This window comes from Saccopteryx bilineata, chromosome 5 (assembly GCF_036850765.1).
Source record: "Saccopteryx bilineata isolate mSacBil1 chromosome 5, mSacBil1_pri_phased_curated, whole genome shotgun sequence".
NCBI lineage: Eukaryota > Metazoa > Chordata > Mammalia > Chiroptera > Emballonuridae > Saccopteryx > Saccopteryx bilineata.
Window position 1 is genome coordinate 66,616,011 of NC_089494.1, and position 22,528 is coordinate 66,638,538.

Here is a 22,528-nt window from a genome sequence, read left to right on the forward strand (position 1 = left end):
GGGGAAACACCGTGGGGCACTAAGCAAAGGGGCGTCCTCGCCACCTGCCCTGGGTAATTCAGTTTGAATTAGCAGACACCTTTGCACAAATCATTTTAATTACAATTTATAATATCTAGAACAGCGGTCATTTCGTATGACCGCCCGGCTTTCTAGTTTTTCATAATAGTCAAAAGGTGGAAACAACCCAAATGCTAACAAAATGTGATACATCTATACAATGGAAAGTTATTCAGCTATAAAAAGCAATTAAGTATTGATACATGCTATCATAGGAATTAACCTTGAAAACATAATGTAAGTGAAAGAAGTTAGACATAAAATGCCACATATTGTATGATTCCTTTTATATGAAATGTCTGGAATAGGCAAATCCATAAAGACAGACAGTAAATTAGTGGTTGTCAGGGACTGTGGGAGGGGATAATGCAGGGAATGATGGGAGAACTTGTCCCAACTTCAGGGCCTGAGAATAAAAAAGTCTTTCCCAAAACTTTCTGTGGCTTCTCTTATTTCATTATGATTGCCCATACCTGCTGCTTTTGTGGTTTTCTCTTATCTTCCTGTGTCAGAGTCCAAAAGATCTTGAATAAAGCATCCAGTGGTGGGATTAAAATAATTTAACAACTGGTTCTCTGCACTAATGACAGTTTTAAGTATAAAAAATATATATACCGAAAGGTAGTTTATTATTTCATGCATTTAATACTTAACTAAGAACAATAAAAGAGATAAACAAAACTAGATTATAAGAGTTTTAAAATATTAATCAAAAACATTAAATAATACCTGACAAAAAACCAATAAAACTGTTACTTAAGATATTTCCACATTGCTTCTTTTTTTAAACATTCATTTATTTATTTAATTATAATTTAATTAATTGTGTTTACATAGATTCAAGGGTCACTCCGAATGCATCCCCCCTCCCCCCATATTCCCCTCAATATCTCTCTTGCCCCCCTCCTTACAGAGCCCTCCCCCCTTCCCTTCAGGTTTATCCCATCCTATCATCCCCTTTCCCTCCGTCCTCTTTTCCTCTGATCCCTTTGATCCCTCCCTGTCTCCATTCCGTTCCTCAGTTCATATTGTTCATTGGATTCCTCAAATGAGTGAGGTCATATGATATTTTTCTTTCTCTGCCTGGCTTATTTCATTCAACATGATAGTTTCCAGGTCCCTCCATATTGTTGCAAAAGGTAATATTTCCTTCTTTTTCATAGCCCCATAGTATTCCATTGTATATATGTACCACAGCATTTTAATCCACTTGTCCACTGACAGACACTTGGGCTGTTTCCAGATCTTCGCTATTGTGAACAATGCTGCTGTACACATGGGGGTGCATTTCTTTTTTTCTGTTGGTGATATGGTGTCCTTGGGATATATTCCTATAAGTGGGATCTGGGTCAAAGGGCAGTTCCATTTCTAATTTTTGGAGGAATCTCCATATTGTTTTCCACAGTGGCTGCACCAATCTGCGTTGCATTCCCACTAGTAGTGCAGGAAGGTTCCCTTTTCTCCACATCCTCACCAGCACTTATTCAGTGTTGTTTTGTTGATGAGCGCCATTCTGACTGGTGTGAGGTGGTATCTCATTGTGGTTTTAATTTGCATTTCTCTAATGATTAGTGATGTTGAACATTTTTTCATTTGTCTATTGGCATTTCTTGTGCCCATTTTTTTATTGGATTGTTTGTCTTCCTGTTGAGTTTTGCAAGTTCTTTATAAATTTTGGTTATTAATCCCTTATAAGATGTATTGTCAAATATGTTCTCCCATTGTGTGGTTTGTCTTTTTATTCTGTTCATATTTTCTTTAGCTGTGCAAAAGCTTTTTTTTTTTACAATGTAAGTTTTTTTTTTAATGTTTTTTTTTTTATTTATTCATTTTAGAGAGGAGGGGGAGAGATAGAGAGAGAGAGAGAGAGAGAGAGAGAGAGAGAGAAGGGGGAGGAGCAAGAAGCATCAACTCCCATATGTGCCTTGACCAGGCAAGCCAGGGTTTTGAACCGGCAACCTCAGTGTTTCCAGGTTGACGCTTTATCTGCTGCGCCACCACAGGTCAGGCCGCAAAAGCTTTTTAGTTTGATATAGTCCCATTTGTTTATCCTGTCTTTTATTTCATTTGCCTGTGGAGATAATTCAGCAAAGATATTGTTGCGATACATGTTGGTGAGCTTACTGCCTAAGTTTTCTTCTAGGATACTTATGGTTTCATGACTTACATTTAAGTCTTTTATCTATTTTGAGTTTATTTTTGTGAATGGTGTAAGTTGGTGGTCTAGTTTCATTTTTTTGCAGGTAGCTGTCCAGTTTTCCCAACTCCATTTGTTAAAGAGACTGTCTTTACTCCACTGTATGCTCTTACTTCCTTTGTCAAATATCAGTTGTCCATAAAGGTGTGGGTTTATTTCTAGGTTCTCAGTTCTGTTCCATTGATCTATATGTCTGTTCTTATGCCAGTACTAGGCTGTTTTGAGTACAATGGCCTTGTAGTATAACTTGATATCAGGAAGTTTGATACCTCCCACTTTATTCTTCTTTTTCAAGATTGCTGAGGCTATTCGTGTTCTTTTTTGATTCCATATACATTTTTGGAATATGTGTTCTATATCTTTGAAGTATGTCATTGGTATTTTAATTGGTATTGCATTGAATTTATAAATTGCTTTGAAAAACATAGACATTTTAATGATATTTATTCTTCCTAAACATGAGCACGGTATATGCTTCCACTTGTGTCTTCCTTGATTTCTTTTAGCAATGTTTTTTTTTTTTTTTTTTCTTTTCATTTTTTCATTTTTCTGAAGCTGGAAACGGGGAGAGACAGTCAGACTCCTGCATGCGCCCGACCGGGATCCACCCGGCACGCCCACCAGGGGCGACGCTCTGCCCACCAGGGGGCGATGCTCTGCCCATCCTGGGCGTCGCCATATTGCGACCAGAGCCACTCTAGCGCCTGAGGCAGAGGCCACAGAGCCATCCCCAGCGCCCGGGCCATCTCTGCTCCAATGGAGCCTTGGCTGTGGGAGGGGAAGAGAGAGACAGAGAGGAAAGCGCGGCGGAGGGGTGGAGAAGCAAATGGGCGCTTCTCCTGTGTGCCCTGGCTGGGAATCGAACCCGGGTCCTCCGCACGCTAGGCCGACGCTCTACCGCTGAGCCAACCAGCCAGGGCCTCTTTTAGCAATGTTTTATAATTTTCTGAGTACAAGTCTTTAACCTCCTTGGTTAAATTTACTCCTAGGTACTTTATTTTTTTGTTGCAATAGTGAAGGGGATTGTTTCCTTAATTTCTCTTTCTGACAGTTCATTGTTCTGATTTCTGTGTATTAATTTTATATCCTGCCACCTTGCTGAATTTGTTTATTAGGTCCAGTAGTTTTTTGACTGAGACTTTATAGGGTTTTCTATATACAGTATCATATCATCTGCAAATAATGATAGTTTTACTTCTTTTCCAATTTGGATACCTTTTATTTCTTCTTCTTGTCTGGTTACTGTAGCTAGGACTTCCAGTACTATGTTGAATAAGAGTGGTGAAAGGGGGCACCCCTGCCTTGTTCCTGATTTTAAGGGAATTACTTTTAATTTTTGTACATTCATTATAATGTTGGCTGTGGGTTTGTCATAGATGGCCTTTATCATGTTGAGGTATGTTCCCTGTATTCCTACTTTGCTAAGAGCTGGATTTTATCAAATGCTTTTTCTGCATCTATTGAAATTATCATGTGGTTTTTCTCTTTCCTTTTGTTTATGTGGTGAATCACATTAATTGATTTATGAATGTTGTACCATCCTTGCCTCCCCAGAATAAATCCCACTTGATCATGATGTATGATTTTTTTCATGTATTGCTGGATTTGGTTTGCTAATATTTTGTTGAGGATTTTAGCATCTAAATTCATCAGGGATATTGGCCTATAATTTTCTTTTTTTGTGTTGTCTTTGCCTGGTTTTGGAATCAGAATTATGCTCGCCTCATAAAAGAAATTTGGAAGTGTTCCTTCCTCCTGAATTTTTTGAAATAGCTTGAGAAGGATAGGAGTTAGTTCTTCTTTGAATGTTTGGTAGAATTCACCAGTGAAGCCATCGGGCCCAGGAGTTTTGTTTTTTGGGAGCTCTTTGATAACTGTTTCTATCTCTTTTGTTGTAATCGGTCTGTTTAGGTTTTCTGATTCTTCCAGATTGATTTTTGGAAGATTATATGTTTCAAGGAATTTGTCCATTTCACCTAGGTTGTTTAATTTTTTGGCGTACAGTTCTTCATAGTATTTTCTTACAATATTTTGTATTTCTGTTGTGTCGGTTGTTACTTCTCTACTCTCATTTCCAATTTTATTTATTTGAGTCCTCTCTCTTCTTTTCTTGGTGAGTCTTGTTAATGATTCATCGATCTTGTTTACCCTTTCAAAGATCCAGCTCTTGGTTTCATTGATCCTCCGTATTGTTTCTTTAGCTTCTATGTCATTTATTTCTGCTCTGATCTTTATTATTTTCTTCCTTCTACTACCTCTGGGCTTACTTGCTGTTCTTTTTCTAGTTCTTTTATTTATTTATTTTATTTTTTTCTGTATTTTTCTGAAGCTGGAAATGGGGAGAGACAGTCAAACAGATAGATTCCCACATACACCGCCCAGGATCCACCCAGCACGCCCACCAGGGGGCGATGCTCTGCCCACCAGGGGCCGATGCTCTGCCCCTCCGGGGCGTCGCTCTGTTGCGACCAGAGCCACTCTAGCACCTGGGGCAGAGGCCAAGGAGCCATCCCCAGCACCTGGACCATCTTTGCTCCAGTGGAGCCTCAGCTGCGGGATGGGAAGAGAGAGACAGAGAGGAAGGAGAGGGGGAGGGGTGGAGAAGCAGATGGGTGCTTCTCCTGTGTGCCCTGGCCGGGAATCGAACCCGGGACTTCTGCACACCAGGCCGAAGCTCTACCGCTGAGCCAACCGGCCAGGGCCCTTTCTAGTTCTTTTAAATGAAGGGTTAGGTTGTTTATTTGGGCTTTTTCAAGCTTCTTAAGGAATGCCTGTAGTGCTATGAACTTCCCTCTCAGGACTGCTTTTGCTATGTCCCATAAATTTTGAGTTGTTGTTTGCTCATTATCATTTGTTTCTAGGATTATTTTTTTATTTCTTCTTTGATTTCATTGTTAACCTATTCATTATTTAATAACATGCTATTTAGTTTCCATGTGTTTGAGAATTTTTGAGTTTTTCTGTTGTGGTTGATTTCTAGTTTCATGCCATTGTGATCAGAGAAATTGCTCGATATGATTTCAATCTTTTTAAATTTGTTGAGCCTGCTTTTGTGTCCTGACATGTGGTCTATCTTAGAGAATGTACCATGAACACTTGAAAAGAATGTATATTCTGCCTTAGGGTGAAATGTTCTAAAGATATCTATTAAATCAAGTTGACCTAGTGTGTCCTTTAAGTCTGCTGTTTCTTTGTTAATTTTCTTTCTTGAGGATCTATCTAGTGATGTTAGTGGGGTATTGAAATCCCTTACCATTATAGCATTGATGTTGATCTTGCCCTTTATATCCATCAAAGTCTGCTTTATGTAGTGTGTCCATAAAGTCATGGTGCACTTTTGACCGGTCACAGGAAAGCAACAAAAGACGATAGAAATGTGAAATCTGCACCAAATTAAAAGAAAACCCTCCCAGTTTCTGTAGAATGATGTGGCAGCATATGTGCATGCACAGATGATGATGTAACACCGTGTATACAGCGGAACAGCCCACGGCCATGCCAGTCCAGATGTGGACGGTACAGAGGAAAGTTCAGTGTGTTCTGTGTCTCTCTAAATTCGAATCCATGACCAAAGCGCAACGTGAATATCGGGGTGTTTATAACGAAGTGCCACCACATAGGAATAACATTACTCGGTGAGATAAGCACTTGAAGGAAACCGGCAGTTTGGTGGAGAAACCCTGTTCTGGTAGGCCATCAGTCAGTGACGAGTCTGTAGAGGCTATACGGGATAGCTACCTAAGGAGCCCTAAAAAATCTGTGCATGAGCCCACATTGAACTGCACTGAATAGGTATGAAACTGGGAGAGTTTTCCTTTTATTTGGTGCAGATTTCACATTTCTGTCGTCTTTTGTTGCTTTCCTGTGACCGGTCAAAAGTGCACCATGACTTTACGGACACACTGTATTTTTTTTTTTACCAATAAAATAAAACTTTATTTTGTAATCATTTCCAAAGTTGACAGGAATGGATCAAATATCCCATTTAGCTGCACTGATTGCAGAAAAAAATGTTCATAACCACTTCATGGAAATGTACTATTCTTATAAATTAATAATATTTGGGATGGACACATCATGTCTAAATATTTTAATCCATGAGCATAAAAGTTTAACAGCCAGAGGCAAACTAAAGAATGAGCTGTCACCCCTGGTCCCTCCGTCACCTGCCCAGGTGCTCCTTTGGGTCTGGAGAGTTTAGATACAATAGCGTCAGGGGTGCATGACTTTGAGTGAGACATGAGTTTTCAAAGCAAGAACCCAGATGGAAAATTTTTAATTGACAAATACTTGACAAAAGGGTTTTAAGAAATGGAAAGAATGCACGAAGTGAAGTTATAAATGGAAATTCTGCACCCTCCTCCAAGTCCCTGGTGTCCAACAGGCTTTGCTGATGGAGCCTTAAGGAGGTCATGTGGCCAGCTATGTTTGTGACCAAAGACCCCTTGGTGCAGATCTGCCTTGTTCCCCAGTGACATCTGTGAGGCCTCCTTGAACCCCACTGGCTGGTCTGACCTGAAAGTTCCCCTTTTCTGTCCTGGGCCAGAAGGACTGAAACGCAGCGTTTTACATACTTCCCTTTGCCACGGCCTGGTCCTGGAGAAATGCAATGACCTCAGTGCAGCCTGAGGAGGGGACAGAGGGAGGGCGTCTGTTCTTAGTGGCTCCCACGACAGAGCTAGGCATGGGCGAGGGGAGCATGCCCTCAGGAGCGGGAGATCTTGTCAGGAGGCATGAACCCTGTGTCCCCAAGGGCTCTGAGCGCCACAGGGCCATCAGGCCAGACCACCAGGTGGGTGATGCTGCCATTGTTGAGGAAGAGACGGAGCCAGCCTTCTGGAGGGAACTGCACAGCTCGGCACACGATGTAGCGGATGACATTGGCGTGGCAGATGAAGATCTCGTAACTGTCCTCCTGCTGTTTGGCGCCCGCCCGGTGGATGTAGTTCCAGAAGGTGGCCTCAATCCTGGCTCTGTCTTCGTAATACTGGCAGGTGTTTGCTGATGATATCAGTGGTTTCTACTGCACAGTTCATGGAGGAACGCACAATTTTATTAAACTTCAACCCCAAGGTCGCAAGTCGGAGACCAGTTAGCTCAAACCTGTTCGTGGCCCAGGGGTGTCAGGGTGTGGTCCTTTTCCCGGGAAGTGTCCACATGGTACTGGGAGTGCCTGATGAGGAAGATGTGCCGCGTGGCCCTGGCTTTGCAGTGGTCTATCCTGGACGCCACGTCGTCATCTCCAGAATCCAGGTTCCTCTTGCGCAGGTTGACCAGGGACAGCGGGTTCTCGCCTGTCCCAGTTCGGGTCCCAGACCCCATCCCCAAGCTGGAGGCTCGACCGTGTGCAGCTCCGCATCCACACCTGCGGGGGGCCTCCCCCACGGCCACGGCCGAGAAGAGCATGGTGGCCGAGCCCCCGCCAGGCCGCAGGCCGGGAGCTGCAGTGCCTGCCAGAACGCCATGCTGGCCTGTCCTGCTCTGGGGAAGCGCTCAGGACGTGGACGACGAGCAGGGAGGCACCCCCCCCCCCCCCGCCCAAGGCCACTTTCTGGGCCAGCCAGCACCGCTGGGCAGAAGTCCCCCACACTGTATATTTAGGTGCTCCTATATTAGGTGCATAGATATTTATGGTGGTTATATCTTTCTGTTGGATTGCTCCCTTTATCATTATGTAGTAACCTTCTTTATCTCTTACTATAGTCTTTGTTTTAAAGTCCATTTTGTCTGATATAAGTATTGCTACCCCAGCTTTTTTTTCATTTCCATTTGCATGAAATGTTTTTTTTCATCCTTTTACCTTCAGTCTATGTACATCTTTTGTTTTAAGGTGTGTCTCTTGTAGGCAGCATATGTACGGATCCTGTTTTCTTATCTAAGCAGCTACCCTATGTCTTTTGATTGGATCATTTAATTCATTTACATTTAAGGTTATTATTGATATGTAGTAGTTTATTGCCATTTTATTCTCTAAAGCTGTATTCCTCTTTTGCTATGTTCTTTTCCCATTTTGATCTGTTTACAACAGTCTCCTTAACATTTCCTGCAGCATTGGTTTGGTTGTAATAAATTCCTTGAGTTTTTTTTTTTGTCTGGGAAGCTTTTTATTTCTCCTTCAATTTTAAATGTAGCCTTGCTGGATAAAGTAGTCTTGGTTGTAGGCTCTTGTTCTGCATTACTTTGAATATTTTTTGCCATTCCCTTCTGGCCTCAAGTGTTTCTGTTGAGAAGTCGGATGTCATCCTTATGGGGGCTCCTTTGTAGGTGATAGCCTTCTTTTCTCTAGCAGCTTTTAATATTTTCTCTTTATCGCTTAGCTGTGGTATTTTAATTATGATGTGTCTTGGTGTAGGTCTTTTTGGGTTTCTCTTTAATGTAGTTCTCTGTGCTTCTTGAACTTGTGAGACCCTTCTTTGCATCAATTTAGGGAAGTTTTCAGCTATGATTTGATTGAATAATGTTTTTATCCCTTCTTCTTTCTCTTCTTCTTCAGGAACCCCTATGATGTGGATGTTATTTCTCTTCATGTTGTCACAGAGCTCTCTCAGAGTTTCCTGAGACTTTTTGAGTCTCTTCTCTTTTTTCTGCTCTGCTTTCGTGCCTTTGTTCATCTTGTCCTCTAACTCGCTGATTTGATCCTCAGCTTCATCCATCCTGCTTTTTTTTTTTTTTTCTTCTGAAGCTGGAAATGGGGAGAGACAGTCAGACAGACTCCCGCATGTGCCCGAACGGGATCCATCCGGCACGCCCACCAGGGGTGATGCTCTGCCCACCAGGGGGCGATGCTCTGTCCCTCCGGGGGGTCGCTCTGCCGAGACCAGAGGCACTCTAGCACCTGCGGCAGAGGCCAAGGAGCCATCCTCAGTGCCCAGGCCATCTTTGCTCCAATGGAGCCTTGGCTGCGGGAGGGGAAGAGAGAGACAGAGAGGAAGGAGAGGGGTGGGTGGAGAAGCAAATGGGCGCTTCTCCTATGTGCCCTGGCCGGGAATCGAACCCGGGTCGTCCGCACGCCAGGCCGACACTCTACCACTGAGCCAACCGGCCAGGGCCCATCCATCCTGCTTTTAATTCCTTCCATTGTGGTCTTCATTTCTGATATTGTATTTGTCACCTCTGATTCTTTTTTAATATTTCAATGTCCTTTTTTATACTTGCTATCTCTTTATTTAGGTGTTCGTAATGACCATCTATTGTTGTTCTAAGATCCCTAAGCATCCTAACAATCATTATTCTAAACTCTGCATCTAGCAGTTTGGTTATTTCCATATCACTCAGTTCCTTTTCTGGAGATTTCTCTTGTGGTTTCATTTGGATTGCACTTCTCTGTCTTCTCATTATGTCTATGTGTTTGGGTGTATTGTTTGTAGGGCTGGTTGAGTCTAGGTTTGGTGCTGTCTGCCTCCAATTTTCAGTTGTGTTATTTCTAGGTCTTCTTGAGTTGGAATCAGCTGTTATGTGTAATCCACTTTCAGATTTGGGCTGCTTTGAATTCTTCATTTGTTTGTTTTCTTCTCAGTTTTAGTCTTGTTTACTGATCTCAGTAGGGGGGGTATTTGAAACTGTATCCAGGAATGTGGTGGGTGTAACCTGAGACTTTGAAGACCTGATCTGCTTGTTACTCTCTCTGGGGGCGGGGTGCTTTCTCAGCTTCAGTAGGGGGAGGTGTATCTCAGATCTCCATGGATACCTGAGTTTTTGCCCCTCCTCCCCACTTCTTGTTTTCAGCTGTGTCTTGTTGCACTGATTGGAGCTGGAGAGATGTCTGGAGATGTATGATCTGGAAGCTCTTTAGTGTTGTGTTATGTGGAAGGATCAAACCTTGTCCCAGCTATGGCCACCTCCAGCACTGGATGAGTCAGCTTCTCAGGTCCTCCCATGCATTCCTCTGCCAGTCACCGTCTGTCTCTCTCTCTCCCCTTTCCTTTTGGAAGTTAAGCCAGCCCTTTCAACACACCTCATTCCCAGGTCCCCAGGCAAATGGCTGTGAGCGATATTTGCTACTCTTTTCCTTGGAATGAGAGCCCTTCTGGGCTCTCAGCCTCACACCCCCTTTGTTCCCTATAAGCAGGGGAGACTCACCGCTCCTTGGTTCTCCCTACAAGGCTCAGTGTGGCTTCTTCTTTGCTCTTGGTTTTCGAGAGCTGGTCTTATAGTCCACAGTTGGTTTTTCAAGCTGATTGTTCCTAAATTAATTTGTAATCCAGTTTGGTGGTGTGAGCTGGGAGTCTGTGCATCTTCTACTCCACTGCCATCTTCAGGTCTCCGCATTGCTTCTTGATTGGCAATCCACTTGCAATTTTTTTCACTTATGGATGAAATGAATATTACTATGGGTGCTTAGAATACACGTTGTGCAGATGAACATTAAAAAAGAGTAAGGGAGGCTTGACCTGTGGTGGCGCAATGGATTAAGTGTCAACCTGGAATGCTGAGGTTGCCAGTTCGAAACCCTGCACTTGTCTGGTCAGGACACATGAGAGTTGATGCTTCCTGCTCCTGCCCCCCCCTTTCTCTCTCTCTCTCTCTTTCTCCTCTCTAAAATGAATAAATTAAAATAAATAAATAAATAAATAAAAAAGAGTAAGGGATATAAATTTTGATTTCCACATTGCATGGCTGCCCAGGTGCCCACCTTAGAGAGAACCCTGATTACAAGTGTCATTTTAACAACCAGTTAACCCAACTCAACAAAAAATTAGGTATTGGTTCTGCTGAACCTCTGCCAACTGGCTAAATCCCATCACTGAAAGTATCTCATACGCAGTCCTAGAGGACGGACCACATTTTGCATTATGCAGCTTCTGACATCCAGCTCTCCTCCCACTGCTCCCAAAGCCTGTTCACCACTGTATTCTTTGTAGGAAGTAGCTCCTGCTAATAGAGGTGTTTGGTCTACCCAGACTCTTTAGTATTTTTGTGCATTAAATTTTCTCTATTTATTTCTCATTGTAAGGAATTGGAATGACTCTTGGGTCAAAGAAGATATTAATATGCCTAACAATATGTTAATCAAATTGTAGATTTAACTTTGTGGCCTTTGTTTAGTTAGCCTTTGTTTGCCAGTAACACAAAGTTGGGCCAGTTTAGGCAAAACAAAGGAAATATGTTAAAAGGCTATAATGTCAGGACTCTTTAGTTATAAGTGACCAGTTTAATTCACTGTAGTTAAAACAGAAGGGGAATATTTTGGCTTACATAGCTGAGAATTTAGGTATAATTTGAACCAGGGTACTATTTTACTTTTCAGCTTCCCTTTGCTTTGTTTTTATGTAGACACTTTGTATGTGGTAGGCAAGATGGTGCTAGTAGTTATAAACTCACACTTTAGTTTATCAGCCAGCTTCTCACTCCCATCAACCTTATGTTAAACCCCAAGAAGACTGTAATTGATCCCAGCAGCTTTTCTCTCATAACTTTCTTTCCCAGCCATGTGATTTCTTGCTTCTGGTTTTTTGTCTACCTCTGTTTCATTCTTCTAATAAAAATGGTAAAAATAGTAATAGCTAATAATAGCTAGTGTGGGAGCATAATGCGTGCCAGTCACTATGTATTTTATATTGTTGACATATATTACTTTATTTAATTCTCACGCCAACCATATAAAGTACGTAGGTACTTTTAATATCTCCATTTTGCAATTAAGGAATTAGACTCAGAGGGTTCAATAATTTTGTTTAGAGTCACATAATTCATACTAAGAAAACATCTAGGTAGTCTGTCTCCACAATGCACTCTCTCATTTTTTTTTTTTTTTTTTTTTTTTTAGAGAGAGAGGCAGGGGGAAAAAGATAGATCAGAATATTGAGCTGTGTCTGTATGTACCCTGACCAGGAATTGATCCGGCAACCTTCGCACTTCCGGACGATGCTCTAATCCAGTGGTCCCCAACCCCTGGGCCGCGGGACCGGTACCGGTTGTGGGCCATTTGGTACTGGTCCGCAGAGGAAGAATAAATAACTTACATTATTTCCATTTTATTTATATTTAAGTCTGAATGATGTTTTATTTTTTAAAAATGACCAGATTCCCTCTGTTATATCCGTCTAAGACTCACTCTTGACACTTGTCTCGGTCACGTGATACATTTATCTGTCCCACCCTAAAGGCCGGTCCGTGAAAATATTTTTTGACATTAAACCGGTCCATGGCCCAGAAAAGGTTGGGGATCACTGCTCTAACCAACCGAGCTATCTGGCCAAGGCTTAACTGTTCCTTTATTTATTTAGAGAGACAGAGAGAGAAAGGGAGAAGGAGCAGAGGGAGAAATGAAGCATTCATTTGTTGTTCCACTCAGTCATGCATTCACTGGCTGCTTCTCATGTGTGTCCTGACCGGAGATTTAACCTGCAACCTTGTCATTTTGGGTTGTGCTCTAACCGATTGAGCTAACCAGCACTGCACAATACACCCTTTTATGCAGTGTGCTTGGTTGTGCCTGTGGCCACTAACCATCATTCAAATGAATTTTTTATTTTGGTGAATTTCCCTCATTACAAGTCTTTACCTCCTTAAGTGGAAGGTAGAATTCATTTTTTCTGCCTCCCTTTGCAGCTAGGTTACAGGCATGAGACCAATCAATTGTTCATGTATTAGTTTAAATTCTGAATAAAGTGATATGAGGAAGCAAACAGCTTGTTGAATCCATTTTATGGAGATTGTGGCAGCAAAATTGTACCAGATTCAGGGGAAACATTGATGAAGGTTTAGATATATAATATCAAGTGGAGCAAATTTTGCGGGGCCAATTGAGGTATCTACCTAATGCCATTTAACATGAGCCTTCAGTAGAACCTCCTGATGTAATTTGTGTGATATTTCCCATGTATAGCTTCCAAGGATGACTCTGTCTCTCAGAGATACAGTAGGCTACTTAGTATCCTTTAATGCAGGAGTCGGGAACTTTTTTGGCTGAGAGAGCCATGAACACCACATATTTTAAAATGTAATTCCATGACAGCCATACAACGACCCATGTACATTATGCGTTATCCAATAAAAATTTGGTGTTGTCCTGGAGGACAGCTGTGATTGGCTCCAGCCACCCACAACCATGAACATGAGTGGTAGGAAATGAATGGATTGTAATACATGAGAATGTTTTATATTTTTAATGTTATTATTTTTTTATTAAGGATTTGTCTGTGAGCCAGATGCAGCCATCAAAAGAGCCACATCTGGCTCGTGAGCCATTGGTTTCTGACGCCTGCTTTAATGAATTCCTTTTCTGCTTAAAGTAGCTAGAGTGACATTGGTTGTTTATAATTAAGAATCTCTTGATTAAAAGGGTATTTCTCAGAAAGAAATTGTTATGAACTCCATGATGTCATTTAGGATGCTTTTAAATTCATATAACAGAATACCCAACTCAATCATGTTCAAAAATAAGGAGATTTAGCCTGACCTGTGGTGGCGCAGTAGATAAAGCGTTGGACTGGAATGCTGAGGTCGCCAGTTTGAAACCTTGGGTTTCCCAGTCAAGACAAATAGGAGAAGCAACTACTATGAATTAATGCTTTCTGCTCCTCCCTTTCTCTCTCTCTCTCCTCTCTCTAAAAAAAAAAAAAATTATTTGCTCATAGATATTGGGCAAATGTAGGTTTACATTTGTTTGTGTGGAAAATATGATAATAATTACTAAATAATAATACAAGAATAAACTCTGTCTGTATACTCACAAATTTAAACCTACTTTTGCCCCACCCTGTATAACTGGAACTCCAGACTTCAGGTCGTATTGATTTGATTGATAGCAGCACAGTGAGATCTTCAATGGTCCAGGTGCTTCCTTTGTTTCCTCTTTGCAGTTCACAATAACAGCTTCATATAAAACTGCTTCCCCTTGTGGTCATACTATGGCTGCCTGTCTGGCCTTCACACTTTCTTGTTCATATCTAGCTCAAGAATCACTCTCAGTTGTCTTTACCAGAAGAACAAGGAAACTTCTAAAAATTTCTAATAAACCTCTTCTCCTATGTATTTGTTTATTACAGAAATAATTATTGGCAAGGGAGATGCAAGTATTCTTAAAATAATGAGGCCCACCCTGGGAAACCATAGTCAGTTCTCCACATTACATTGCTGGTACTCAATTTGGAAGGGGTTGAATGGAGTCAGTTACAATGTCTACAGTCCCAAAGATGAACACCCCAAAGTCATCCATTTATAAATTGCTACTTGGTTAACTTTGAAAAGTGCTTTTATAACAACCTGTTGTAGTAGGTATTATTGATTTCAACTTTAAAGATGTTGATACCAAGTTTACAAAGTAAGGAAATAATCAAGCAAGGACTCAAATCTATGTCTTCTAATTTCAAGGTCTTGTATACTTTCCACTTAATTCCAGCTGTTCTTAAAATAAGAATAAAATTATGGTTTGAAACAATTTCTAGATATCATGCCAATATTGAAGTGTCTAGAAAAAATATCACAAACTCTTCTTGAAAATCTTTAATACTCATTTTTTAAACTTGATTAGAAATAAAGAACTCTGAAGAAGATCAAGTTCTCTATCCAGCTCTTCTACCGAGCAAAGTAGATCTCCAGCAGGTCATCGTGATTCCACACAATGAGTGGGAAAGGATTCGAGATAGCCTTGACAGCTTGACAAGACAAGCAGCAAGCCTTCGTGCAGAAAGAAAGGCAAAGAAAGAAATGCATCTCAGATCCCAAGAAGTGGTCAAACATTGGACTAATACATACGCAGTAAGTGTTTACCACCCAGAAGTACATAAGCTCACTATTTTTTCTTAGCACTCTTTTATATTTTTACATGTAAAATATAAAAATGCATTGAAACACATTTTTAGTAGTTTTATTTAGGTATAAGTGACATACAATAATTTAGACATATTTAAAATGTACAATTTCATAAGTTTTGACATATTGTATACCCCTGAAACCATCATTGTTATTAAGAAAATGAACATATTCATCACCCCACAAAATTTACTCATTGACCATTTCACTCCGTCTCACACTGGCCTTCCTCTCCTGTCTCTAGACAACCAGTGACTTCCTTTCTATTATAAATTTCACTCAACATGCAACTTTTTCATGTTGTGGTATATATCAATTATTCATTCATTGTTATTGCAGAGTTCTGTTCCATTGTATTGATATACCATGTTTGTTTATCTGCTCAATTGTTGATGGTTTGACATCAACCAAATGTTGATATTTTAGCTGTTTCTAGGTTTTGGCTATTGTAAATCAATCTGCTTTTGAACATTCATGTGTAAGTCTATGTATAGACATATGCTTTTATTTTTCTTGGGTAAATAAATATTCTTCAGCTAGTGTAGAATAGCTAACTCATGTGATAGATATATGTTTAACTTTGTAAGAAACTTCCAAACTGTTTTTTTTTTTTAAAGTATTGATTTTAGAGAGAAGAAGGGAGAGAGAGAGATAGAAATGTTGATCTATTCCTGAATGTGCCCTGATCAGGGATGAGCCGGCAACTTTCACGTTTCGGGAAAATGCTCTAATCCAGTGGTCCCCAACCTTTTTGGGGCCACGGACCAGTTTAATGTCAGAAAATATTTTCACGGACCGGCCTTTAGGGTGGGACGGATAAATTCACAAAATAAAATTATGTGACCGGCATAAAAACTGTGGTATTTTTAAATATAATTGTCGAACTTACGAGACAAGCGTAAAGAGTGAGTCTTAGATGGATGTAACAGAGAGAATTTGGTCATTTTTAAAAAATAAAACATCGTTCAGATTTAAGTATAAATAAAACAGAAATAATGTAAGTTATTTATTCTTTCTCTGTGGACCGGTACCAAATGGCCCACGGACCGGTACTGGTCCGTGGCCCTGGGGTTGGGGACCACTGCTCTAACCGACTGAGCTATCTGGCCAGGGTCCAAACTGTTTTTGAAAGTAGTTTTTACATTCCCACCAGGAATGTATGGAAGTTCTGTGTCCTTCACCTTCTTGCCAACTTGCTATGGTCAGATATTCTAATATAATTCTTTTCTTTAATCTTTTTTTTTTAAAGATTTTTATTTATCCATTTTAGAGAGAGAGAGAAAAAGCAGGGAGGAGCAAGAAGCATCAACTCCCATATGTGCCTTGACCAGGCAAGCCCAGGGTTTTGAACTGGCAACCTCAGCATTTCCAGGTCAACACTATCCACTGCGCCAACATAGTCAGGCCTGTAATTATTGATTATAGACATTTGAATAGGTATGAAGTAGTATCTCATTGTAATTTTGATTTGAATTTCTCTAGTTACAATAACATTGAACATCTTTCTATGAACTTATTTTCCATCCTTATATCTTCTTTTGTGAAATGTCAGTTCAAATTTTATGCCCATTTTTAAATTTATTATTGATATTAGAGAATTTTAAAAACATATTATAAATAAAAGTCCTTTATTAGATATTTGATTTGAAAATATTTTCTCCCAGTCTGTGGCTTGGCTTTTTAATTCATTATAGTGTGTCTCAAAGAGCAGTTTTTAATTTTAGTGAAGTCCAGTTTATCAGTTTTTTTGTGTATGGATCATTCTATTATGACTTATCTTAAAAAATCTTCACTTAACCCAAGATCACAAAGACTTTTTTTCCTGTATTTAAGTTAAAAATTTTAGGTCTCATATATAGGTCTATGCTTTATTTTCAGTTGTTTCTTTTTATATAAAGTAAGGTGTGGATTGAAGTTTATTTTTTTATTTTTTTTTGCATTGGAATATCCAATTGTTTCAGCACAGTTTGTTGAAAAGACTGTACTTTTCCTCACTAAATTGACTTTTGCACCTTTATTAAAGATCCATGTCCATATATGTTCAGGGGAAATTTCTAGACTATCCATTCTGTTCCATTGATCTATTGATCTATCTTTATTCCAGTAACACACTATCTTGAGAACTATAGGTTTAATAAGTCTTAAATCAGGTAATATTAGTCCTTGTTGTTTTTTTTCAAATTTGTTTTGTCTTTTTTTTTTTTTTTAGTGAGAGAAAGGGAGGCAGAGACAGACTCCTGCATGCAGCAAGCCTAATAGGGAGCGATGCTCTGCCCATCTGGGACCCTTGCTCTGTTGCAACCAGAGCAATTTTTTAGCGCTTAAGGCGGAGGGCATGGAGCCATCATCAGCACCCAGGGCCAACAAGCTCTAATCTAGCCATGACTGCAGGAAGGGAGGAGAAGAGAGAGAGAGAGAGAGAGAGAGAGAGAGAGAGAGAGAAGCAAGAGGGGGAGGGGTGGAGAAGCAGATGACACTTCTCCTGTGTGCTCTGACTGGGAATCAAACCCAGGACTTCCACATGCGGGGCTGATGCTCTACCACTGAGCCAACTGGCCAGGGCCTGTTTTGTTGGGGTTTTTTAGGTCCTTTGCACTTATTTATAAATTTTAGGATTAGCTTGTGAATTTTTTTTGACTCTTTAATAATGTCTGTATTTTTCAGTTATAGTTGACAAACAATATTAGTTTCAGGTTTACAATGTAGTGATTAGATCTATCAGGGTGGTTGGGGAAGTGATCACCCCGATAATCTAATACCTGTCTGACATGATATATAGCTATTACAGTATTGTTGACGGTATTCCTTATGCTGTACTTTGCATTCTCATGACTATTCTGTAACTATCAATTTGTACTTCTTAATCCCTTCACCTTTCCATCCATCCTCCCAACCCCCCTCCCATCAGCTTGTGACTTTCTAAAAAGAAAAAACAGCTGGAATTTTCATTGAGACTATGTTGAATTTCTAGATCAATTTGTAGAAAATTTACATTTTGGCAGTATTGTGTCTTCTGACCCATGAACACAGTATCTATTTATTTAGGTCTTATTTAATTTCTGTCAGCCATGTTTTATAGTTTTCACAAACAGGTCTTACTAATTTTTTTGTCATATTTATCCCTAAGTAATTAATATTTTTAATGCTATTGTAAGTGATATTTTTAAGAGTTTCAATATGTTATTGTTTATTGTTAGCTAGAGAAATGCAATTAGTTTTTTCTATATCTTGTATCCTGCAAGTTTGCTAACCTCATTTATTAGTTCTAGAAGTTTTTGTAGGTTCTATCAGATTTTCTACAATCATGATGTCAGAAAGTACAGACCATTTTACTTCTATTTGTCCAATGGGATGCCTTTTAAATTATTTTCCTGCCTTATTTTACTGGTCAAAACCTCCAAGGCAATGTTGAATAGATGCACTAAGAGTGGAAATCCTTTTTTCTGATATTATTTTTTAATTGAGAGGCAGGGAGGTAGAGAGACAGACTCCTGCATGCTCCCCAACTGGGATGCACCTGGCAAGCCCCCTACTAGGCAATGTTCTACCCATCTGGGGCTGTTGCTCCATTGCTCAGCAACCAAGCTATTTTAGCTCCTGAGGTGAGGCCTTGGTGCCATCCGTAGTGCCTGTGACCAACTTGCTCCAACCGAGCCATGGCTGGGGTAGGGAGAAAGAGAGAGAGAGAGAGAAAGAGAAAGACGAGGGGTAGAGAAGCAAATGGGCACTTCTCCTGTGTACCCTGACCAGGAATCAAACTTGGGACTTCCACATACAGGCCAATGCTCTACCACTGAGCCAACTGGCCAGGGCCCCTTTTTTCTGATCTTAAGGTTAAAATGTTCATTCTTTCACTTTTAAGTGTGATGTTTAGGTATAGGTTTATCATAGATCCCTAATCAAGTTGAACAAATTGCCTTCTGCCTCTAAATAGTACTTTTTTAAAAATCAGGAATGGTTAGATTTTTTTAAAGTGCTTTATTTTGCATGTATCTATTTTTTTGAATTGTAAAAAATTTATTGATTGATTTTTAGAGAGAGAGAGGAAGCATCAATTTGTTGTTTCATTTATTGATACATTTATTGGTTGATTCTTCTACGTGCCCTGACCAGGGATTGAACCCACAACGTTGGTGTATGGGGATGATGCTCTAACCATCTGAGTTAACTAGCGGGGGCATGTGTGTGTATCTAGTATGGTAATAATGAGATTTTTATTTTTTATTTTGTTATATGTTGAATTACATTGATTGATAAAACTCTGTTGGTCATGATATATTATCATTTTGATGGATTTGATTTGATAAAATGTTAATTTTTGCATCTATGTTAATGAGGGATATTGCCTGGCCTGTGGTGGTACAGTGTGGATAAAGCATCTACCTGAAATGCTGAGGTTGCTGTTTCAAAACCGTGGGCTTGCCCAGTCAAGGCACATATGACAAACAATCAATGAAGAACTAAAGTGAAGCAACTATGAGTTGATACTTCTCACCCCGCCCTCCCTCATAAAATTAATAAGTAACATCTTAAAGAATGAGGGATATTGGTCTGTAGTTTTCTTGAAATGTTTTTGTCTGGTTTTGGTATCAAGGTAGTGTTCTTTATTGTCATGAAAGATTGCACAGAAAGACAGGACTTGAAACTGAGGAATCAAGGTGGCCTCTTCTCATCTGCCTCAGATCTATCAATTTTCTTGCTTGTTCTTTGGAGAACTACAGTGTCTTTGCTCTGCTCCTCTCTGTGCTTCTGCTAGATTCCCTATCTAAGAGGTACAGTATAGCCCATAGTTAGTTCCATGTACATGAGTGTAAAATTATTACAAGGTGGGGAGGTGTTTTTTTCACTCCTTTTATTATGTCACCTGGGGGAAAAAATATTCTCATTCCCCCACTCACTTTCCTATATCATTTTAGGCACTGAGAGGCAGAATTTTTTTTTATTTTCTTTATTTTTATTTATTTATTTATTTATTTATTTTTGCATTTTTCTGAAGCTGGAAACAGGGAGAGACAGACAGACTCCCGCATGCGCCCGACCAGGATCCACCCGGCACGCCCACCATGGGGCGACGCTCTGCCCACCAGGGGGCGATGCTCTGCCCATCCTGGGAGTCGCCATGTTGCGACCAGAGCCACTCTAGCGCCTGAGGCAGAGGCCACAGAGCCATCCCCAGCGCCCGGGCCATCTTTGCTCCAATGGAGCCTCCGCTGCGGGAGGGGAAGAGAGAGACAGAGAGGAAAGTGCGGCGGAGGGGTGGAGAAGCAAATGGGCACTTCTCCTGTGTGCCCTGGCTGGGAATCGAACCCGGGACTTCTGCATGCCAGGCTGACGCTCTACCGCTGAGCCAACCGGCCAGGGCATTTTCTTTATTTTTAGAGAAAGAACGGAAGCAGGGGAGGAGAGATGAAAAGCATCATTTCATAGTTGCTTCATTTAGGTTTTTTGTGGGGTTTTTTTTTTTTTGTATTCTTCTGAAGCTGGAAATGGGGAGGAAGTCAGACAGACTCCCGCATGCACCTGACCGGGATCCACCTGGCTGCCCACCAGGGGGCGATGCTCTGTCCATCTGGGGCGTCGCTCTGTTTCAACCAGAGCCATTCTAGCGCCTGAGGCAGAGGCCACAGAGCCATCCTCAGCACCCGGGCCAACTTTGCTCCAATGGAACCTTGGCTGCGGGAGGGGAAGAGAGAGACAGAGAGGAAGGAAAGGGGGAGGGGTGGAGAAGCAGATGGGCACTTCTGTGTGCCCTGGTCGGGAATCGAACCTGGGACTCCTGCACGCCAGGCCAACGCTCTACCACTGAGCCAACCAGCCAGGGCCTTTTGTTTTTTATTGATTGCTTTTCTTACATGCCTTGATTGAGTGGCTGGGTGGGGCTCAAGCCAAGCCAGTGATTTCTTACTCAAGCCAGTGACCTTGGGCTCAAGCAAGTGACCTTGGGCTCAAGACAGGGACCTTGGGATCATGTCGATAATCCTATGCTCTAGTGGCAACTGCATACTCAAGCTCATGAGCCTGTGCTCTAGCCATTGATATCAGGGTTTTGAACTGGGGCCCTCAGTGACCCAGGTCAATGTTCAATCCTCTGCACCACCATCAGTCAGGTTTTTCCTATTTTCTTATAGAATTATTAAAACTGCATACAAGCATAATATCTGTCCCGATATCCAGATAGTTATCACCCTTAAAAAAATTGCATCCTGCCCTGGCCGGTTGGCTCAGCGGTAGAGCGTCGGCCTAGCATGCGGAGGACCCGGGTTCGATTCCCGGCCAGGGCACACAGGAGAAGCGCCCATTTGCTTCTCCACCCCTCCGTTGCACTTTCCTCTCTGGCTCTCTCTTCCCCTCCCGCAGCCGAGGCTCCATTGGAGCAAAGATGGCCCAGGCGCTGGGGATGGCTCCTTGGCCTCTGCCCCAGGCACTAGAGTGGCTCTGGTCGCAATATGGCGACGCCCAGAATGGGCAGAGCATCGCCCCCTGGTGGGCAGAGCGTCGCCCCTGGTGGGTGTACCGGGTGGATCCCGGTCGGGCGCATGCGGGAGTCTGTCTGACTGTCTCTCCCTGTTTCCAGCTTCAGAAAAATGGAAAAAAAAAATTGCATCCTTCTTTACTTTGTTGCACTATATGTCTGTTATTTATTTATTTGTTTATTTGCTTATTTATTTATTTATTTATTTATCTTCTTTTCCAAGAAAGAGAAGGAGAGATAGACATACTCCTGCTTGTACCCTGACCGGGATCTACCTGGCAGTCCACTCAGCAACCCCCATCTGGGGCTGATGCTCTGCTCATCTGGGGCCATGCTCACAACCAAGCTATTTTTAGTACCTGAGGTGGAGGCTCCATGGAGCCACCCTCAGTGTCTGGGTAATGTGCTTTAATCAATCTAGCTATAGCTGCTGGAGTGGAAAGGGGGTCGGGGTAGGGTTGGAGAAGCAGATGGTCGCTTTTCCTGTGTGCCTAGACTGGGAATCAAACCCAGGACATCCAGAAGCTAGGCCGACACTCTATCCACTGAGCCAACCAGCCAGGGCCTATGTTATTTCTTTATGAAAAGGGACAGAAAGCTTGTTGTGCCTTGCTTTAGGAACAGTGCTCATATTCTAGAGGAGGGAAGCACTGTAAATAGGGGCTAAGGGAATTTTGGGAAGGATAGAACTGTTCTGTAAGAGACTATGCATTTGTAAAGCTATACATCAAAAGGGTGTATGTAAATTATACTCTAAATAAACCCCTGGTCCATACAGGAATAGGGGGTGGAATATGCCTTCTATTTTTTTTTATGCAGAAGTGCCACACTATATATATTTACATAAAAGAAGACCTGTAGTAAATGTAGTAGAAATGTAGTAGTACAAACTGCAAAATAGGCACAGAAATTGATAAAAGAATAGATCAGAATCCCTGGCCAGTTGACTCAGTGGTAGAGTGTCGGCCTGGCGTGCAGGAGTCCCGAGTTTGATTCCCGGCCAGGGCACACAGGAGAAGCGCCCATCTGCTTCTCCACCCCTC

At 41.3% G+C, this 22,528-nt stretch overlaps 1 protein-coding gene and 1 pseudogene across 2 annotated transcripts in view; one reads left to right on the top strand and one right to left on the bottom strand.

The window, feature by feature from the left end:
* The window catches only part of CFAP210 (cilia and flagella associated protein 210), a 63,757-nt gene that overhangs the window by 4,976 nt on the left and 36,253 nt on the right, over positions 1-22,528 (top strand). For both annotated transcript variants that reach the window (XM_066232903.1, XM_066232904.1), the window contains exon 2: positions 14,733-14,959. In XM_066232903.1, the coding sequence (XP_066089000.1) occupies positions 14,733-14,959 (227 nt within the window). The remainder of the gene's footprint in view (positions 1-14,732; positions 14,960-22,528) is intronic.
* On the bottom strand, positions 6,963-12,182 carry LOC136337938 (serine/threonine-protein phosphatase PGAM5, mitochondrial pseudogene; annotated as a pseudogene).